The sequence below is a fragment of the Schistocerca gregaria genome, chromosome 10 (genome assembly GCF_023897955.1).
Source record: "Schistocerca gregaria isolate iqSchGreg1 chromosome 10, iqSchGreg1.2, whole genome shotgun sequence".
Lineage (NCBI taxonomy): Eukaryota > Metazoa > Arthropoda > Insecta > Orthoptera > Acrididae > Schistocerca > Schistocerca gregaria.
Window position 1 is genome coordinate 213896420 of NC_064929.1, and position 20091 is coordinate 213916510.

Consider the following 20091-nt stretch of genomic DNA (forward strand, 5'->3'; position numbering starts at 1 on the left):
AGTAGAATTCCTTTTTCGGTTGACCAGAGAAATATGTTTGACCCAAAACCAGTGTCTCACCACTTCTGAATTTCACTGTCACCTTTGACGATACTACTGAAATTCTTGTCAAATGTCGTGTTTTATGTAAACAATGAGTACGTACCAGCAGGAATAGTGTTGATTGATTGTGTGTCATGATGATGCTCTGTACAGTTAGGGACAGGATCTGAAACCACATATCTAAAAGCTTTTTCATTTAAATTATGCCTCTTTGGATGATAATCACACTCCGTACATCATGTTTGTGTGACGCTGAAAGTGGCTAGAATTTTCATATTTCTCTGCGCAATAGGACAGTATGTTGAGTTGATGAGATGCTTGGTCATATATTTTCGGTTTATAGTGTATGTGCAATCTAGTGGTTGAAAAACTCTGTACAATAAATGGAGTATTGTTTGTGGTTTCATCTACATACATTCTCCACAAGGCACTGTATGGTGTTTGGCAAAGTATACCCCTTAGCACTACTAGTGATTTCCTTTTCCGTTCCATGTGCAAATAGTACAAGGGAAAAAACCACTGTCTATATGCCTCTGTATGAGCCCTAATTTCTGAGTTCTTAAGCAAAATGTAAGTTAGCAGCAGTGGAATCGTTTATGCTGGTTCTCTAAATTTTCTCAATAGTGGGCCTTGAAAAGAAAGTCATTTTCGCTCCAGTAATACCCATTTCATTTCCTGAAGCATATCTGTAATGTTTGCATGTTATTCAAATACTTTTCCCTCCAGTAATACCCATTTGATTTCTTGAAGCATATCTCTAATATTTGCATGTTATTCGAACTTACTGGTAACAAATCTCGTGGCTTGCCTCAGGTGCTTCGAAGTAGTCTTATAATGTGGTCCGCTGTGGATTCCAATTCTGAAAGATCATCTTCGATATCTCTGCTGTTATAAACTCTATAGAGTGGAGTCCACTTCATACAGCATTATAATACGAAGGTGATAAATTTGAGAAGTGAAACAGAAGAAAATTGGAAAGTGTATTCAGGCTGAAAGAGTTGCAGCAGGCTTGGAGCCACAAGACATATGTTTATTTTTTTTTAAATACTGCACTTTTAGTGCATGTTGATGGCTACGAAAAGCTAGTAAACAAAATATATTTTAGTGTACTCAAACATATTCTCCAAATCGCAGAAAAAAATTAAAGTAGTAGTGTAGGTACATTGCTTTGATTAAGAGCTGCATTTGTTGTTTAATCTCTCTTGCCCAACATATATGTAGTGATTACTGTTTTAATGAGATTTAAATTACAAAGAGGCTGCATTGCATTTGCTCCTGAAGATCATCTAGTCTGGGGTTTCTTGGGTGTCATTCTGTTTTTTATTATTAACAGTCTAAGTAATGTGTGCTACCAATGGTTCGGCAGAAAATGTAGAAGTTTATAAGTGTCCCAACATTTACATTACCGACAGTACTTTGTGGTTTGCACAGCCGGTCACTTTCAGTCGAGATGCGTCGTGAGACTTGCGAGAACTTCTCTCGAGCGAGATTTCTGTTCCCGCGTGTAACCCTAATTGGAATGTTCCATTTCATCAGTTTTTCCTCCAGGATGTAATCTGATATTTGTGTCATGAAAGACTAAAAGGTGTAAACAATTGGAAACAAATTTGCATAAACGACATTTGAAATATAGACGAGGAACTGGGTAGAGACAGCCATGCACTGAAGTGTTGAGCAGCAAACACACATGGAGAAGAACAGTGCTGAGTGGTCTCCTTTACTCCTAAGTTATTTATTTGTAAATATGTAATAATCTTTTGGAGTGAATGTGCTCCAACAGGACACTGGTCTGTGCTTTACATTACCTTTTTTAATTTTTGCAAAGTCTGTTCCTGTAGTATGCTGTGAATGCCAATGGCGAACAATTCTCAAAACTAAAAACTGGTTTGAAGCAGCTGCTCCATTAAGACAATGTTGTAGCTTTTTCATCTTTGAGGGATGATAACAGCCTTAACGTAAAAAAAAGTAGCAGCAACTTTGTATAGCCTTTGGAAAGAAAAGAAATATGTTTAACTCTTTTTTTTGCTCCACTCTGTCAAGTATTTGAATGAGGATTGTTTGAAGGTTGCTGTAACAGGTCATGTTAGACCTTCTGCTTGGCTGAATGTGTTGTCTGACTGGTTCCAAAGCACGTGCATGGCCTCTAGTCAAGTATTTTAGTTTGACCTTGCTGGACCACATAATTTATTCTCCCCTCCACTCACTTTTAGCCGGGAGCTTTCAAACTGGTACTGATGAGCAGGTGGACACGTGACGGGCGTAGGGGAATGATCCACTGGCTCACATGATGCACTGGCTTGTTATAATAGAGTATAAATTGCTCAGTGCCAGTTATGTGGGTTCTGTCTCTGTTAAAAGAGGAAGTATGTCTGATACTGGACTGAGCAAAAAACATGCCCTGCCCCTCAGTTAAGCCCAAGGTTATATCTATTGTCTCTCTCTTCCTCTTAATGGTGTAAAGACTGCCACTTCACACAGCAGGAGGAGGAAAGTTGGCATAAAGCTACTTTAGATCAGTCTGATAAATTGCTAGGGTATGAGATAACTGTCTATATCCTGCTGCATGTGTCATTCAGTGCAAGGTCACTGAGAGAGCCGGCATTCCCACCCACTGTCAGTTGTCAACTTGATGTAAAACTAGTTTCTGTGAAGTCTGCTCATCTATTGCATAGCACATTGTGCAATTAACACTTTTTCTACATCCTCAGTGACGTGTGGATTTATTTGGAGTGACACCATAATAACATTATTCAAGAAAAAAATGCAGTCAGCAGAAGGAGGAAAACAGAATTTTGATGTAAGTACTTACTATTCCACATCAATCATGTAATTGTTTCTGGTGTATAGTTTCTGGTAAGAATAGATAACCATAACCTCCAATTCTGTATTGTGTTGTAAATAGTCTCTCCAAGTGGGTGTCAGCTGCAAACAATGAATGTTTATCTGTGTTGTGCAGCTTTAATAAGCTACAAGGTAACAACCAGAGCAGTTGCTGTATAGCTTTAATAAGCTACAAGGTAATAATGAATGCAGTTGCTTAAGCAGTGTCGTAAAATATTTCGTTATCCCCCTTTGATGTGCATTTGTAGCCATGGTGGTGTTAGCAGACAAGCAACACCTAATGCCACTGTAATTAGAATGTGTTAAATATTATGACTTAAGCATTTTGCAAAAGTAAAAGAAAAAAATGTAGTGAGTGTGTCATTGTTTCTTCAAATCCATTCTGGTGCCATATCTTTACAAAAAAGAAGTGGTTTGTTTTTATTTGCATACTGTAGTAATGGGCCTAGAAATCTTATGAAGTAAGATTCACACAGGTATGAAAACAATCCACAAGAGATATAAGGCAAGTCATGAAAGTGTACAAAACAATTTAAAAGACAAATATGCTCTTATGCACTGCTAAAAACAATACCGTATATGTTGTTGTGATCTTCAGTCCTGAAACTGGTTTGATGCAGCTCTCTATGCTATTCTATCCTGTGCAAGCTTCTTCATCTCCTAGTACCTACTGCAATCTACATCCTTCTGAATCTGCTTAGTGTAGTCATCTCTTAGTCTCCCTCTACGATTTTTACCCTCCACGCTGCCCTCCAATACTAAATTGGTGATCCCTTGATGCCTCAGAACATGTCCTACCAACCGATCCCTTCTTCTGGTCAAGTTGTGCCACAAACTTCTATATAAATGACCAAAATACTGTATTGCAACAGTTTAATTAAACATGTTTTATGATGTGGAAACAGGCTGTATCAGTGATGTAAATAAAGCAGACCACTACATACACATAATGAATGATTTCTTGCAGAGATGGGGTGTGGGTCCACTATAATTTTGATGTGTAGAAAAATGTTATTTTGATTATATTTGTTGTATAGTAAACTAGTCTTGCACAGTATGATGATGATTGTGTGTATGCATTTTCACTGGAACTTCTATGTTTTGCCATGTGCGGCACCTCGTTCATGTACATACTTCTGTTAAAGACTGTTTCTAAAATACAAGTTTAGCATGATTTTCTAAATCATTGTACCACATTACTGTTTGACAATTTAAAAATATTTTTCATTCATTGAGTTAGCAAAAACACTGTCATTGTGTCTTCAGTGTGTATGTTTTTTAATGTCAAGAAAGGCAACAGACTCCTACCTCTAGTTTGTAATGTCAGTCTGTAGTGTTATTGTCAACTGTTGAACTTTATAAACAGCATTAATTTTCCTTAAATTGCTTTATAGCAAAATGGGTGATGTTTACCTGTAAAATGCTTGAATTTCATCTCCTAAACTTTTAAATATTTAGTCTTACACTTATGAGTCCCCTTTTCCATCTATTGTATATGTTGCTTGGCCCACCTTTCTCAATTCAGGCACATTTGTTCGTTCTTCTTTCCATTTATGAACACTTGTAAATAGGAAAGTTTTTGTTTCACCTATTGCCTCTTTCCCTTTTGTTTTCATTTATTTATTTTATACATTTATTTCAAATTCCAAGACTTCATATAGTGATGAATCACAAGGATGTGGAATGAGTCAGGTTTACATCTTTATAGATTACAAAAAAACATTAGTACAGTGACAAGCATGTAGCTATCTTGTGATATAAGCTTAAAGGGTGAACTAAAATTAAATAGATCAGTTCAAATAAACATGGTGTAAACTACTGAAAATAACTTTTGGTTCAGAAAAAAGAAAATTTGTAACTTGATCATCTTAGGCAATGAAGACAAATTACAGTGAACATAATGTAAACAGATTAGGAAAAAAAAGGAAGTACAACAAAAAATTACAAAGACAGTCACTGATTAGACCTACTCTGCAGGTACTCTCCCAGAGAGTAGAAGAACTTATCTGTCAGGTATTTTCTTAATTTAAATGTAGGTGGGGAATTAATGTGGGCTTTGATATCAGATGAAAGAGAATTGGAGAGTTTTATGGCAGAATAACGAACACATTTTTGTATGATACTTAGCTGTTTTAGATCATTTTTAGACCTTGTATTGTGATCGTGGTCTGCATTATTGGATGTACAAAGAGAATGGTTATTCAAGACAAAAATCATTAAAGAAAGTAAGTATTGACATGTGGTGGTTAATATTTGGAGCTTACAGATCAGTTTTCTGCAAGAATATCTTGGGTGAACACTACTCATGATTTTCATTGCTCTCTTTTGTGCAATAAAGATCTTTTGGCTATACCAAGAAATTATACCATACAGTATGATGGAGTGAAAATAGTCAAAGTAAGCTTCTTTGATGGAATTCAGGCAGCCTTCAAATAATCTTTTATTGTTGACTCGTAGATGTTCTCCTCCAAAGTCAGTGTTATACAGATTCTTCTCTCACCCATCTAGGGTGTCAAGTGGTTTTGTGCATATTCATGCCACCCCAATTTTGATTGTTCTATAAAAAATATTTACGTACAGGCCATCTGCATGATTTTATTCTTGTGCGAGGCTGATTTTATTACTGTAGTAATCTACAGAACTGAGTGTTTGTCTGTAATTTACCTTACGGTCGAAGCCATAGATGAGACTGGCCTATGTATGAATCCTTCTGCAGAGGTAGCGGAATACTCAACAGCAGGACAGTGTAGCTGTACACATGACTATATATGTGCATATTTGTGTTTCGTCGGCTCTCGAGAAGGATTCGTCTGAAGGCTTGGCAACCTTTTCCCTCTAGTTTACATGCCTATTGACAATTTGGCACCTAAACTGTAAGAAGTGTTTCCATCTTTACTCTTTCCATTATTTATATTCCGCCAAGGGCTTCCATTACCATACATATTCAAAGCTAAGAACATAGGTCAGTCCATCTGTAAGAATAAGTTCCTCAGTTGTCTGGCAGATACAACACCTGGCCTGGTAACTGGAATTGGTGAAATAAGTAGGTATCTAAAGAGCACCCATTTCCGACTGAGGGTTTCACGATATATTTCATCTTGAAAAATTTTTCCAGGTCACTGTAATGTGAACTGCCTGAGCTACATAGAGAGTGAAAATGGGATAGTCATTTCCAGAGAGTGATATATTCGGGGATATGACAGGAAGGATCATCTGAAGAAATAAAGTTTAGTTAACATGGTCTTTAAAACGTATGCTGGAAGAGGTTATCATCAGTATCTTCTAGTGGACGCTATTTTCTTTCTACATTTTGAGATGTGGTAGCATGGACCAAAACAATAAAAAAAAATCCAGTAAACAGGGCACTAAAGGGAGTACCATAGGAACTATGAGTACTTTACATCTTTGCAACTGTGAAACACATCTCTTGCACTGAAAACAACTCTCTGTTCTACTGAATACATTTCAAATGATATGCATTTTAGAGACAATGTTTGCTGGACAATTTTTTCTGGTTTTGGTTCATATTACCTCCTCCCAAAATATGGGTAGCAATTTGTAGAAAAAATTTGTGTTATAGAGTAAAAGATGAATTAGTGCTCGCTCATAGCTCTTAGGGTATGCATTTTAAAGCACATGTTTACAAGTGACTGTTCCTGTCATTGAATACAGCATTCCTCATGGGACACACTGCATATATTTACATATAATACGCCTATCAGAATAATTATTTATTTCAGAACTTAAGTCTGGGAATAATGGGTGAAATGACACCAGATGCGGTATATAGTGTAACTTCTATGTATGGTTGATTGTTCTCAAAAGTATTGGGCAATTCTGGGTAAGTAAATTTGTCTACAAGAAGTCTAACTATTCCATTAAGTTTAGTAATTTCAGCTCATAACTGGCTGTTTCCCACAGAAGTTAAATCAGAATGAGATTTTCACTCTGCAGCAGAGTGTGTGCTGATATGAAACTTCCTGGCAGATTAAAACTGTGTGCCCGACCGAGACTCGAACTCGGGACCTTTGTCTTTCGCGGGTAAGCGCTCTACCATCTGAGCTACCGAAGCACGACACACACACGGTACTCAGCTTTACTTCTGCCAGTATCTCGTCTCATACCTTCCAAACTTTACAGAAGCTCTCCTGCGAACCTTGCAGAACCAGCACTCCTGAAAGAAAGGATACTACAGAGACATGGCTTAGTCACAGCCCAGGGGATGTTTCCAGAATGGAAACCTCCTTTAATACTTGCAAATTCACTAATCAAAACCTGCAGGGTACTTTCCCTGGGTCTAGAATCGTGAAATATACCAAGCAGCAAGGTGTTGCACTACAGCTAAAGGAAAAATCCGAAAATTGTTAATTTGTAATTATATGATACGTAAAAAAAAATTATTTGCAATTTGCTATCCGACTGTCTGCCTGCCCCTCCGTCTATTAAGACCCCTTTTTCTCAAGAACGTGTACACGTACCAAATGTTGCATACTGAGATCTACAGCCCTTTGGTGGTCTAAAAATGTTTAGCTTCTAACTGAATGCAGTCAAAAGATACGGCCATCTGTGCCACACATTTTGATTCCCGCAAACTAACTCATTAAAACCTAAAGTGTGTTTTCCCTTAACTTAGAATCATGAAATATGGCAAGAGGGAAGGTTTTGCACTACAAGTAAAGGGAAAGAGTCAAGAAATTGTTCATTTGTTATTATATCGCACAAAAAATTTCTTCTGTCATTTGTTTTCCAAATTCAAACTTGAAATTAAAACATTCTCGGAACTGTTGGAATCCCAGGGACCAATATCAATGTCAATGCAGCGAAAAATATCAGAGACCCTCGATTCTCAGAACAGATGAACGTGTGTTTACATAACAAAGTTTGTACGGAGCTCTCAGTGCGCAAGTCCTGCTCGCACTTATACGAATTTTTTTTCCAAGAAGCTTGGTTTACCAAGTTACCTGGTTTACAAGATCATTAGGGATGTAGAGTGAGCTCAGTTTAGATACGAAAGGCAAACGGATCTGGCTACGGTCTCTTCTGCCGAACTACCGAGCTGGGTGGCATGGTGGTAAGATACCGGGCCCACATTTGGGAGGACAGCAGTCCAAATTTAGGATTACCATAAATCGCTCTAGGCAAATTCCGGGATGATTCCTTTCAAATTTCCTTACCCCCACCCCTCCAATAGCAAGCCTGCACTCCCCCCTTCCAAAAGACCTCATCATTAACGAGATGTTAAACTATATTGTGTGTGTGTTTTTTTGTCCTCCTCCTGAGGAGCCATACCAAGTTTTTATCAAACAAAAAACATACTTTCTAATGCTAGTAAAGTATTCTGAATAATTCAGCTAGTTTCTCTTTTCCTCGGTCTTCATAGTGTGGGAAGTGGTTGTAAGTTTCACTACAAATACCTCATCTACAGGTCAGTTTAAGGTACATGTTCAACATTACTTGGTCCTGATTTCTTCTGGCAGTGGTTAATTTTAGAAATCATTATAATATACTGTCAAATTAGGCACACTTGATAACTGTCACTAGCTTCATGATGTTGCAGAGTGATTCTTTCTCGATATACAGACAAATTAGTAATTGTGAAGGGTGTCATATGATCTGAATTATGTTTTTCCATGGCTTTACTGAGCGTCTGACTTGTATGCACGAATGTCTTTTCCTTATTATATGGCACTTTTGCACTATTTTGAGGTGTAAACTAAATTCCAGTTCAATTTGAGTAACAGATTTGCTGGCAACTATAGGAAAGTTACTTCACTGGAGGCATCGTAAACACCCTTTCTCTATAATGAAGAAAACGTGACTGTCTAAATGTCTCTGTCTGTAGCCTAATCTATCATACCTTACTCTCGCAATGCCTATGCCCGACGTACATCAGCGGCAGCAGAACTGTCATACAATCGTCTACATCTAAGTGATTACTCTGCTATTCACAATTAAGTGCCTGGCACAGGGTTCACTGAACCACCTTCAAGCTGCCTCTCCACCGTTCCACTCTCGAACGGCGCGCGAGGAAACGAGCACTTAAATTTTTCGGTGCGAGCCGTGATTTCTCTTATTTTATCGTGATGATCATTTCTCCCTATGTATGTGGGTGCCAACAGAATGTTTTCGCAATCAGAGGAGAAAACTGGTGATTGAAATTTCATGAGAAGATCCCGTCGCAACGAAAAACGCCTTTGTTTTAATGATTGCCACTCGATTTCACGTATCATGTCTGTGGCACTATCTCCCGTGCTTCGCGATAACACAAAATGAGCCGCCCACCTTTGAACTTTTTCAATATCATCCGTAAAGCCCACCGACATGGATCCTACACCGCACAGCAATGCTCCAGACTAGGGTGGACGAGTGCAGTGTAAGCAGTCTCTTTAGTAGATCTGTTGCACGTTTTAAGTGTTCTGCCAGTGAATCGAAATCTTTGGTTTGCTCTACCCACAACATTATCTATGTGATCGTCCCAAATTATGTTATTTGTAATTGCAATCCCCAAGTATTTAGTTGAATGTACAGCCTTCAGATATATGCCACTTATCGCGTAATCGAAATTTAGCCGATTTCTTTTAGTACTCATGTGAACAACTTCACACTTTTCTTTATTCAGGGTCAATTACGACTTTTCGCACCACAAAGATGTGTTATCCAAATCATTTTGGTCATCTGATGACTTTACAATACGGTAAATGACAGCATCATCTGCAAATAAGAGGGCTACTCAAGATTGTCTCCTATGTCGTTAATATAGGTCAGGCTCAATAGAGGGCCTATAACACTTCCTTGGGGAACGCCTGATATTACTTGTTTTACTCGATGACTTTCCGTCTATTACTACGAACTGTGAGCTTTCTGACAGGAAATCACGAATCCAGTCGCACAACTGAGGCGATATTCCATAGGCACACAGTTTGGTTAGAAGACGCTTGTGAGGAACGGTGTCGAAAGCCACCTGAAAATTTAAAAATAAGGAGTCAATTTGACATCCCCTGTCGATAGCACTCATTACTTCGTAAGTATACAGTGCTAGTTGTATTCCGCGAGAACGATATTTTCTGAATCCGTGCTATGTGTCAATAAATCGTTTTCTTCGAGGTACTTCATAATGTTCGAATACAGTATATGTTCCAAAACCCTACTGCATATCGACGTTAGTGATGTGGGCCTGTAATACAGCGGATTACACCTATTTCCCTTTTTGGGTATTGGTATGACTTCAACTTTCCAGTCTTTAGATACGGCACTTTCTGTGAACGAGCGGTTGTATATTATTACTAAATTTGGAGCTATTGCATGTGCATACTCTGAAAGGAACCTGACGCGTATACCATCTGGACCGGAAGCCTTGTCTTTATTAAGTGATTTAAGCTGCTTTGCTACACCAAAGATATCTTACTTCTATGTTCACATCTTCGCAGTTGTTCTTGATTGGAATTCGAGAATATTTGCTCCGTCTTCTTTGATGAAGGAGTTTCGGAAATCCGCGTTTAGCTCTGCTTTGGTGGCACTGTCATCAGTGACTTCACCGTTGTTACCGCTCAGTGAATGTATTGATTGCGTCTTGCCACCGGTGTGCTTTATATATGACCAGAATCTCTTTGGGTTTTCTACCATATTTCGAGACAGAGTTTCGTCGTGGAAATTATTAAAAGCATCTCTCATGGAAGCACGCGCTATATAGCGAACTTCTGCAAAACTTTGCCAATCTTCGGGATTTTGCGTTATTTTAAATTTGGCATGCCTCTTTCGTTGCTTCTGCTACAAAGATCCGACCCGTTTTGTGTACCATGGGGGATCAGTACCATCACTTATTAATTTATGTGGTATATATCTCTCAATTGCCGTCGATACTATCTCTTTGAAATCATGCCACATTTTTCTACGCTTACGCGATCAGAACGGAAGGAGTAGAGACTTGTCTCTTAAAAAGGCGTTAAGAGCATTTTTGTCAGATTTTTTAAATAGATGTACTTTGCGTTTCTTTTTGATGATTGTGGGTGTTACGGTATTCAGCCTAGCAGCAACTGCCTTGTGGTCGCTAATCGTTGTATTCATCATGATACTCCCTATTTGTCCAGGATTATTTGTTGCTAAGAGGTCAAGTATGCTTTCGCAACCATTTACGCTTCGAGTAGGCTCATGAACTTATTGTTGACGTTTTATGCCTGCCGCCAGCTTTAAACGTATAATTTTTCCAGCATATCGAGGGTAGACTGAAGTCGCTACCAACTATACGGTGGTAGGAGTTCCAACTACTGCCAAGAATTGGCCAAACTAACGTCGTAAATGTCAGTTCTTTACAATTTATTTCCCAGAACCCCTCCAACAAATGAGAATCGTCCGTTCAGCTTCCCTGCTACGGAGTTAAGCATTTGTCACATTTCAAAACTCTTCTTAGCACACGGTGGGGCAGAGAAAGCAACGTGCTTATTTGAATTTGGCGCCCTGCAGCGAAATTTTCTCCGAGGAGGGTGGGGCTAGGCACATTCCAGAGGGCTTGGCGTTAAGTTGTAGCCTAATTAGCATCGTGGAATAGACGAAAGTGCAGAATTAGATCGCTGTCGAGGCATAGTTTTCTCGCCGCCCATGTCGCTCAATCGTCGTCTAGCAAAAGTACATTTCGTAGGCTTACCAGTATTGCGCCCCGTGGTGGTGTTCCTCGTCGGCTTTCGCTGGTTTCATCGGTAAACTACCTAAGGGAAACGTGACAGGGAAAAAAGGGGGAAAAAACAGGCGCTTGGGCGACTTGCGCATTGAGGGTTCCGTACAAACTTAATTGTGTATCTAGACAGTTCATCCACCCCTGGAATCGAGAACACCGTCGATTTCCGCCTGTTATCGATATTGATACTGGCAAGATATCGGTCCCAGGGATTCCAAGACTTTCGAGAATGTTTTTTAATCTCAAGTCTGAAATCGGACAACAAACAAAAAATATTTTTTTCGTATGATATAATTATAAATTAACAATTTCATGTCTCTCCTTTTACTTGTACTGTGAAAACATTTTACTTGCGAAATTTCGTGATTCTAGACCAACAGGAAGTACCGTATAGGTTTTGAGGAGTCAGTTTGGTAGTATCAAAATATCTTATATAAATGGTTGTACCTTTTGATTGAATTGATTTAGATGCTTCACTTTTTTATATCGCCAGGAGACCGTTGACCTTCATATTTCAACTTGATACGTGTACCCGCTCGTGAGCAACAGGGCTGTCAACAGATAAGACAGCAGTGTGACTATAATAGGGCTCTGTTTTAGCGAACCGAGATACGGAACACTAAAAAGAGCGAGGTCACCCCCAAAACATTTGTCATGGCCAGGGGCATGAAGTATTGTGTTACACTGGATAAAATGGCTTCGCAAATCAGTGAATGTATTACTCCAACAGATTCAACCTTTTTTTATATTATTATGTAGCAGTATAGGTTGCAATGTATTTCAAACACATTTTAACAAAAGAATAAAACTGCAAATAGCTTAGTATCTAAACCAAGAAATATCATTTAACTTAAAAATGGGATTCTTATTAATGCACATTTTTTTACCCTGAACAGTTACCAAAAACTACTTTAAGCAAACCCAAATTTTACCAATTTGTCGGTGGAGGATCCAAACTTTTCTTTTTTAAGCGATATTTCATTCCCCCAAACCCCTCCTCGCCATTAGTCCCCCCCCCCCCCCTCTTGACTGACTTCTTGAATCACCCGCAGTCATGACAAGACTATTGCTTTGTTAACTCCTCAACGCTCTGCCCACAAACACGCAGTTGCTGTTGGGTTGTCTGGCTCCTCCTGTGAGGTGAATCCTTCATGAAGAACTAAAATTGCATTGCTACAAATTGGCTGTGGTGCAGGAACTTAATCCACGCTATTTTTTCGCAGGAGAAAATGCATGTGAAGCGCTTCTACGCATGCCTCACGACAAACTTGTGATGAGACTAACTTTCACCTTTCGGGATCTGTAAATAAGCAGAAGTGCACTATTGGAGCCCTCGTACCGCCAGACAACGCTTAATTGTTATCGAGTTGGAATAATCGGTCCATTTTGTTTCTTTAAGAAAACCAATAGCCAGCTTCAGTGATTTCTGTCCATTATGTCCACATGATTCATGAGTTTAGGACGTCTCACCAGCTTAGGGTGGTGGCGAAAGGGGGGGGGGGGGGGGGGGGGTTGATCTGCAATTGGCCAGCACGGTCGCCTGCAACTGTTTTTTGGGACTATCTAAAATCACTTGTTTACAACGATCGTCATTGGTTCTTGGCTTGCCTGAAGAACAATATTCATCAAGCTGTCCCAACATACCGTCGATATGGCGGAAAGAGTTGAACGAAAATTCCTATTTCGACTGACGCAGTACTCTGAGGCTAATGGACACTATCTAACAGATATAATGTTTAAAACTGTTTAAATATAAGATTTAAATGTTGTACCTGATACTGTTCAAAGAATTAAATATATGTCTGCATTTTTTTTAATTGAGCTGTTAAATAAGCAAGTAGATGTGTCCCACCCTTTATTACCCTTAAACATTTAAACGATAGGATGGGCTGCAGAAGTTAAGCATTCCTCTTGTATACTGTGAGTTTCCCTCTCTCTTTATTGTCGGGTTTATCTCGATTTTAAGCGCATTACAAGAGAGCTGCTATCGATTTCGGTACATTTAAATTTTCCCCAAATCTACATTTTCTTACAGTCATCGTGTGATAACCGTTTCCTGTAGCCGACAGCAGCCCCTTAATGAATAACCTGATGGTGTTTTCGTTCTGTCTCACAAAATCATCTGTGCATGGTGAGAACATTTTTGAGGCACATTCGATATTATTTTCATTTTTATTGTACATTCGCCAATCATTAGGCATATAATGTATTGGTATCTATTAATCAAAAATTCATCCAGTCGTTGGCACATCTGTGACGTGTAGTCTACCAAATGGTTCAAATGGCTCTGAGCACTATAGGACTTAACTTCTGAAGTCATCAGTTCCCTAGAACTTAGAACTACTTAAACCTAACTAACCCAAGGACATCACACACATCCATGCCCCAGGCAGGATTCGTACCTGCGACCGTAGAGGGCGCGCGGTTCCAGACTGTAACGCCTACATCTACATCTACACTTATACTCCGCAAGCCATCCAACGGTGTGTGGCGGAGGGCATTTTACGTGCCACTGCCATTACCTCCCTTTCCTGTTCCACTCGCGTATGGTTCGCGGGAGGAAAGACTGCCGGAAAGCCTCCGTGCGCGCTCGAATCTCTCTAATTTTACATTCGTGATCTCCTCAGGAGGTATAAGTAGCGGGAAGCAATATATTCGATACCTCATCCAGAAACGCACCCTCTCGAAATCTGGACAGCAAGCTACACCGCGATTTAGAGCGCCTCTCTCGCAGAGTCTGCCACTTGGAGTTTGCTAAACATCTCCGTAAGGCTATCACGCTTACCAAATAACCCTGTGACGAAACGCGCCGCTCTTCTTTGGATCTTCTCTATCTCCTCCGTCAACCCGACCTGGTACGGATCCCACACTGATGAGCAATACTCAAGTATAGGTCGAACGAGTGTTTTGTAAGCCACCTCCTTTGTTGATGGATTACATTTCTTAAGGGCTCTCCTAACGAATCTCAACCTGGTACCCGCCTTACCAACAATTGATTTTATATGATCATTCCACTTCAAATTGTTCCGCACGCACACTCCCAGATATTTTACAGAAGTAACTGCTACCAGTGTTTGTTCCGCTATCATATAATCATACAATAAAGGATCCTTCTTTCTATGTATTCGCAATACATTAAAATTGTCTATGTAAAGGGTCAGTTGCCACTCCCTGCACCAAGTACCTGTCCGCTGCAGATCTTAGTGCATTTCGCTACAATTTTCTAATGCTGCAATTTCTCTGTACTACAGCATCATCCGCGAAAAGCCGCATGGAACTTCCGAGACTATCTACTAGGTCATTTATATATATTGTGAAAATCAATGGTCCCATAACACTCCCCTGTGGCACGCCAGAGATCAGTTTAACGTCTGTAGACGTCTCTCCATTGAGAACAACATACTCTGTTCTGTTAGCTAAAAACTCTTCAATCCAGCCACACAGCTGGTCTGATGTTCCGTAGGCTCTTACTTTGTTTATCAGGCGACTGTGCAGAACTGTACCGAATGCCTTCCGGAAGTCAAGGAAAATAGCATCTACCTGGGAGCCTGTATCTAATATTTTCTGGGTCTCATGAACAAATAAAGCGAGTTGGGTCTCACGCGATCGCTGTTTCCGAAATCCATGTTGACTCCTACAGAGTAGATTCTGGGTTTCCAAAAACGACATGATACGAGAGCAAAAAGCATGTTCTAAAATTATACAACAGATCGACGTCAGAGATATAGGTCTATAGTTTTGCGCATCTGCTCTACGACCCTTCTTGAAGACTGGGACTACCTGTGCTCTTTTCCAATAATTTGGAACCTTCCGTTCCTCTAGCGACTTGCGCTACACGGTTGTTAGAAGGGGGGGGGGGGGGCAAGTTCTTTCGCGTACTCTGTGTAGAATCTAATTGGTATCTCGTCAGGTCCAGTGGACTTTCCTCTGTTGAGTGATTCCAGTTGCTTTTCCATTCCAATGTCAGCCATTTTTTCGTTTGTGCGAGGATTTAGAGAAGATCGGAAGTGCGGTCTTCCTCTGTGAAATCGCTTTGGAAAAATGTGTTTAGTATTTCAGCTTTACGCTTGTCATCCTCTGTTTCAATGCCATCATCATCCCGGAGTGTCTGGATATGCTGTTTCGAGCCACTTACTGATTTAACGTAAGACCAGAACTTCCTAGGATTTTCTGTCAAGTCGGTACATAGAATTTTACTTTCGAATTCACTGAACGCTTCACGCATAGCCCTCCTTACGCTAACTTTGACATCGTTTAGCTTCTGTTTGTCTGAGAGGTTTTGGCTGCGTTTAAACTTGCAGTGAAGCTCTCTTTGCTTTCGCAGTAATTTCCTAACTTTGTTGTTGAACCACGGTGGGTTTTCCCCGTCCTCACAGTTTTACTCGGCACGTACCTGTCTAAAACGTATTTTACGATTGCATTGAACTTTTTCCATAAACACTCAGCATTGTCAGTGTCGGAACAGAATTTTTTGTTTTGATCTGTTAGGTAGTCTTAAATCTGCCTTCTATTGCTCTTGCCAAACAGATAAACCTTCCTCCCTTTTTTATATTCCCATTTACTTCCATATTCAGGGATGCTGCAACGGCCTTATGATCACTGATTCCCTGTTCTGCACTTACAGAGTCGAAAAGGTCGGGTCTGTTTGTTATCAGTAGGTCCAAGATGTTATCTCCACGAGTGGCTTCTCTGTTTAATTGTTCGAGGTAATTTTCGAATAGTGCACTCAGTATAATGTCACTCGATGCTCTGTCCCTACCACCTGTCCTAAACATCTGAGTGTCCCAGTCTATATCTGGTAAATTGAAATCTCCACCCAAGACTATAACATGCTGAGAAAATTTATGTGAAATGTATTTCAAATTTTCTCTCGGTTTTTCTGCCACTAATGCTGCTGAGTCAGGAGATCTGTAAAAGGAGCCAATTATTAACCTATCTCGGTTGTTGAGTGTAACCTCCACCCATAATAATTCACAGGAACTATCCACTTCTACTTCACTACAGGATAAACTACTACTAACAGCAAAAACACACCACCACCGGTTGCATGCAATCTATCCTTTATAAACACTGTCTGCGCCTTTATAAAAATTACGGCAGAATTTATCTCTTGCTTCAGCCAGCTTTTCGTACCTATAACAATTTCAGCTTCGGTGCTTTCTATCAGCGCTTGAAGTTCCGGTACTTTACCAATGCAGCTTCGACAGTTTGCAATTACAATACCGATTGCTGCTTGGTCCCCGCATGTCCTGACTTTGCCCCGCACCCTTTGAGGCTGTTGCCCTTTCTGTACTTGCCCGAGGCCATCTAACCTAAAAAACCGGTCAGTCCACGCCACACAACCCCTGCTACCCGTGTAGCCGCTTGCTGCGTGTAATGGACTTCTGACCTATCCAGCGGAACCGCAAACCCCACCACCCTAAGGCGCAAGTCGAGGAATCTGCAGCCCACATGGTCGCAGAACCGTCTCAGCCTCTGATTCAGACCCTACACTCGGCTCTCTACCAAAGGTCCGATGTCAGCCCTGTCGACGATGCTGCAGATGCTGAGCTCTGCTTTCATCCCGCTAGTGAGACTGGCAGTCTTCACCAAATCAGATAGCTGTCGGAAGCCAGAGAGGATTTCCTCCGATCCATAGCGAGACACATCATTGGTGCCGACATGAGCGAACACCTGCAGATGGGTGCACCCTGTAACCTTCATGGCATCCGCAAGGACTCTTTCCAAATCTGGAATGATTCCCCCCGGTATGCACACGGAGAGGACATTGGTTTTCTTCCCCTCTCTTGCTGCCGTATCCCTAAGGGGCCCCATTACGCGCCTGACATTGGAGCTCCCAACTACCAGTAAGCCCACCCTCTGTGACTGCCCAGATCTTGCAGACTGAGGGGCAGCCTCTGGAACAGGTCAAGCAGCCATGTCCGGCTGAAGATCAGTATCAGCCAGAGACAGAGCCTGAAACTGGTTGGTCAGACAAACTGGAGAGGCCTTCCGTTCAGCCCTCTGGAATGTATTTCGCCCCCTGCCACACCTCGAGACGACCTCCCACTCTACCACGAGTGAGGGGTCAGCCTCAATGTGGGCACTATCCCGGATAGCCACAGCCGTAGTCCGATCGGGGGATGTGTGGGACGAGCTGGCCGTCCCCGACAAACTCCCATCTGGACCCCCACAGTGATGCCCATTTGGCAACAGCCTCAAGCTGTGTGACCGAAGCCAACACTGCCAAAAGCTGGGAGCGAAGGGATGCCAACTGAGCCCGCATCTGAACACAGCAGTTGCAGTCCCGTTGCAGGCCTAGAACCGCTGGGCCACCGCAGTCGGCTGTAATGTATCATATGTGGACAACACAAGTTGTATTTCACAAGAATGTGACATTAGTGACATTGATCTATAATCTCCGTGCATGTTTTCGTTTACCTCCGTTTTCTCCCAGTTGTACAGAACTGCCTGCTGTGCGAGAGATTCTTGGGAAATATGTTGTGCAGCGTATTCCTACAAAAAATTAACGGGAATCCGCCAGGACGTTTTGCGCTGTTCATTTCTGAAAAGTTTTAATTTTTTTTTCTGTTTCACAGTGCTTGTTTCAGCATCGTTCATTGTGAATTGCGTGGTAGTCAAATGTTGGTATTGTAATTCTCTCTTCTGTGTACTCATCTTTAGATTGCGAATTTGATATATCAGTGCCAACGGCCTTAGCGTAGTGGTAGCACCGGTTCCCGAGATATCACCGAAGTTAAGCGCTATCGGGCTGAGCTAGCGACTTGGATGGGTGACCATCCGGTCTGCCGAGCGCTGTTGGCACGTGGTATGCACTCAGCCCTTGTGAGGCAAACTGAGGGGCTACTTGATTGAGAAGTAGAGGCTCCGGTCTCGGAAACTGGTATATGCCCGGGAGGGCGGTGTGCTGACCACACGCCGCTCCATATCAGCATCCAGTGAAGCCTGTGGGCTGAGGATGCCGCGGCGGCCGGTCGGAACCGTTGGGCCTTCATGGACTGTTCGGGAACAGTTGTTTAGTTGTTGTTGTCGCGGTCTTCAGTCTTGAGACTGGTTTGATGCAGCTCTCCATGCTACTCTATCCTGTGCAAGCTACTTCATCTCCCAGTACCTACTGCAGCCTACATCCTTCTGAATCTGCTTAGTGTATTCATCTCTTAGTCTCCCTCTACGATTTTTACCCTCCACGCTGCCCTCCAATACTAAATTGGTGATCTCTCAATGTCTCAGAACATGTCCTACCAACCGATCCCTTCTTTAGTCGAGTTGTGCCACAAATTCCTCTTCTCCCCAATTCTGTTCAATACCTTCTCATTAGTTACGTGATCTACCCATCTAATCTTCAGCATTCTTCTGTAGCACCACATTCCAAAAGTTTCTATTCTCTTCTTGTCTAAACTATTCATCGCCCATGTTTCACTTTCATTCATGGGTACACTCCATACAAATACTTCAGAACGACTTCCTGACACTTAAATAAATACTCGATGTTAACAAATTTCTCTTCTTCAGAAAAACTTTCCTTGCCATTGCCAGTCTACATTTTATATCCTCTCTACTTCGACCATCGTGAGTTATTTCCCTCCCCAAATAGCAAAACTCATTACTACTTGAAGTGTCTTATTTCCTAATCTAATTCCCTCAGCATCACCCGACATATTTCGACTACATTCCATTATCCTCGTTTTGCTTTTGTCGATGTTTATCTTATATCCTCCTTTCAAGACACTGTCCATTCCGTTCAACTGCTCTTCCAAGTCCTTTGCTGTCTCTGACAGAATTACAATGTCATCGGCGAACCTCAACGTTTTTATTTCTTCTCCATGGACTTTAATACCTACTCCGAATTTTTCTTTTGTTTCCTCTACTGCTTGCTCAATATACAGATTGAATAACATCGGGGAGAGGCTACAACCTTGTCTCACTCCCTTCCCAACCACTGCTTCCCTTTCATATCCCTCAACTCTTATAACTGCCATCTGGTTTCTGTACAAATTGTAAATAGCCTTTCGCTCCCTGTGCTTTACCCCTGCCACCTTCAGAATTTGAAAGAGAGTATTGGAGTCAACATTGTCAAAAGCTTTCTCTAAGTTTACAAATGTTTAGTTGTTATTTTGACATATCACCGCGTTGTCTGGAGCTTTAGTTCGAGTAGTACCCATATCCACGACCAATAGGTTTATATGGGTTTGAAGTGACTAATAACCCGCTCATTTCTCTCAAATCTTTCACGGTGTGCCGCCTCGATAATCCGATATTGGATGTTTTGGCTCCCCGTTTAGTTTAACCATCCCATTTCTGGTGTTCGTTCGGGCTTGTCACTGATACACCGTCTACGATATCGATCAGCAGGCAGATGGCCGATGATAGGTGCGCCGCGTCGATCAGTTTTACTATGAAATAACTCGATCAATAAGTTTCACTGCGCACACCCATGTTTTATAAACTAGTGACAGTGTTCTTCTTACTATAAAAGTGTGTAAAACAAAATTACGGCATCAATTAAACGTAAACATTTGACGCTGTCTTTAGCGAGG

General features: G+C 41.1%; 1 protein-coding gene across 1 annotated transcript in view; it reads left to right on the forward strand.

The window, feature by feature from the left end:
• Positions 1 to 2289: 2289 nt before the first annotated feature.
• Positions 2290 to 20091, forward strand: part of LOC126293689 (guanine deaminase) — a 131677-nt gene continuing 113875 nt past the window's right edge. The window contains exon 1 of the mRNA XM_049986980.1: positions 2290 to 2839. Within this exon, the coding sequence (XP_049842937.1) occupies positions 2804 to 2839 (36 nt within the window). The 5' untranslated portion in view covers positions 2290 to 2803. The remainder of the gene's footprint in view (positions 2840 to 20091) is intronic.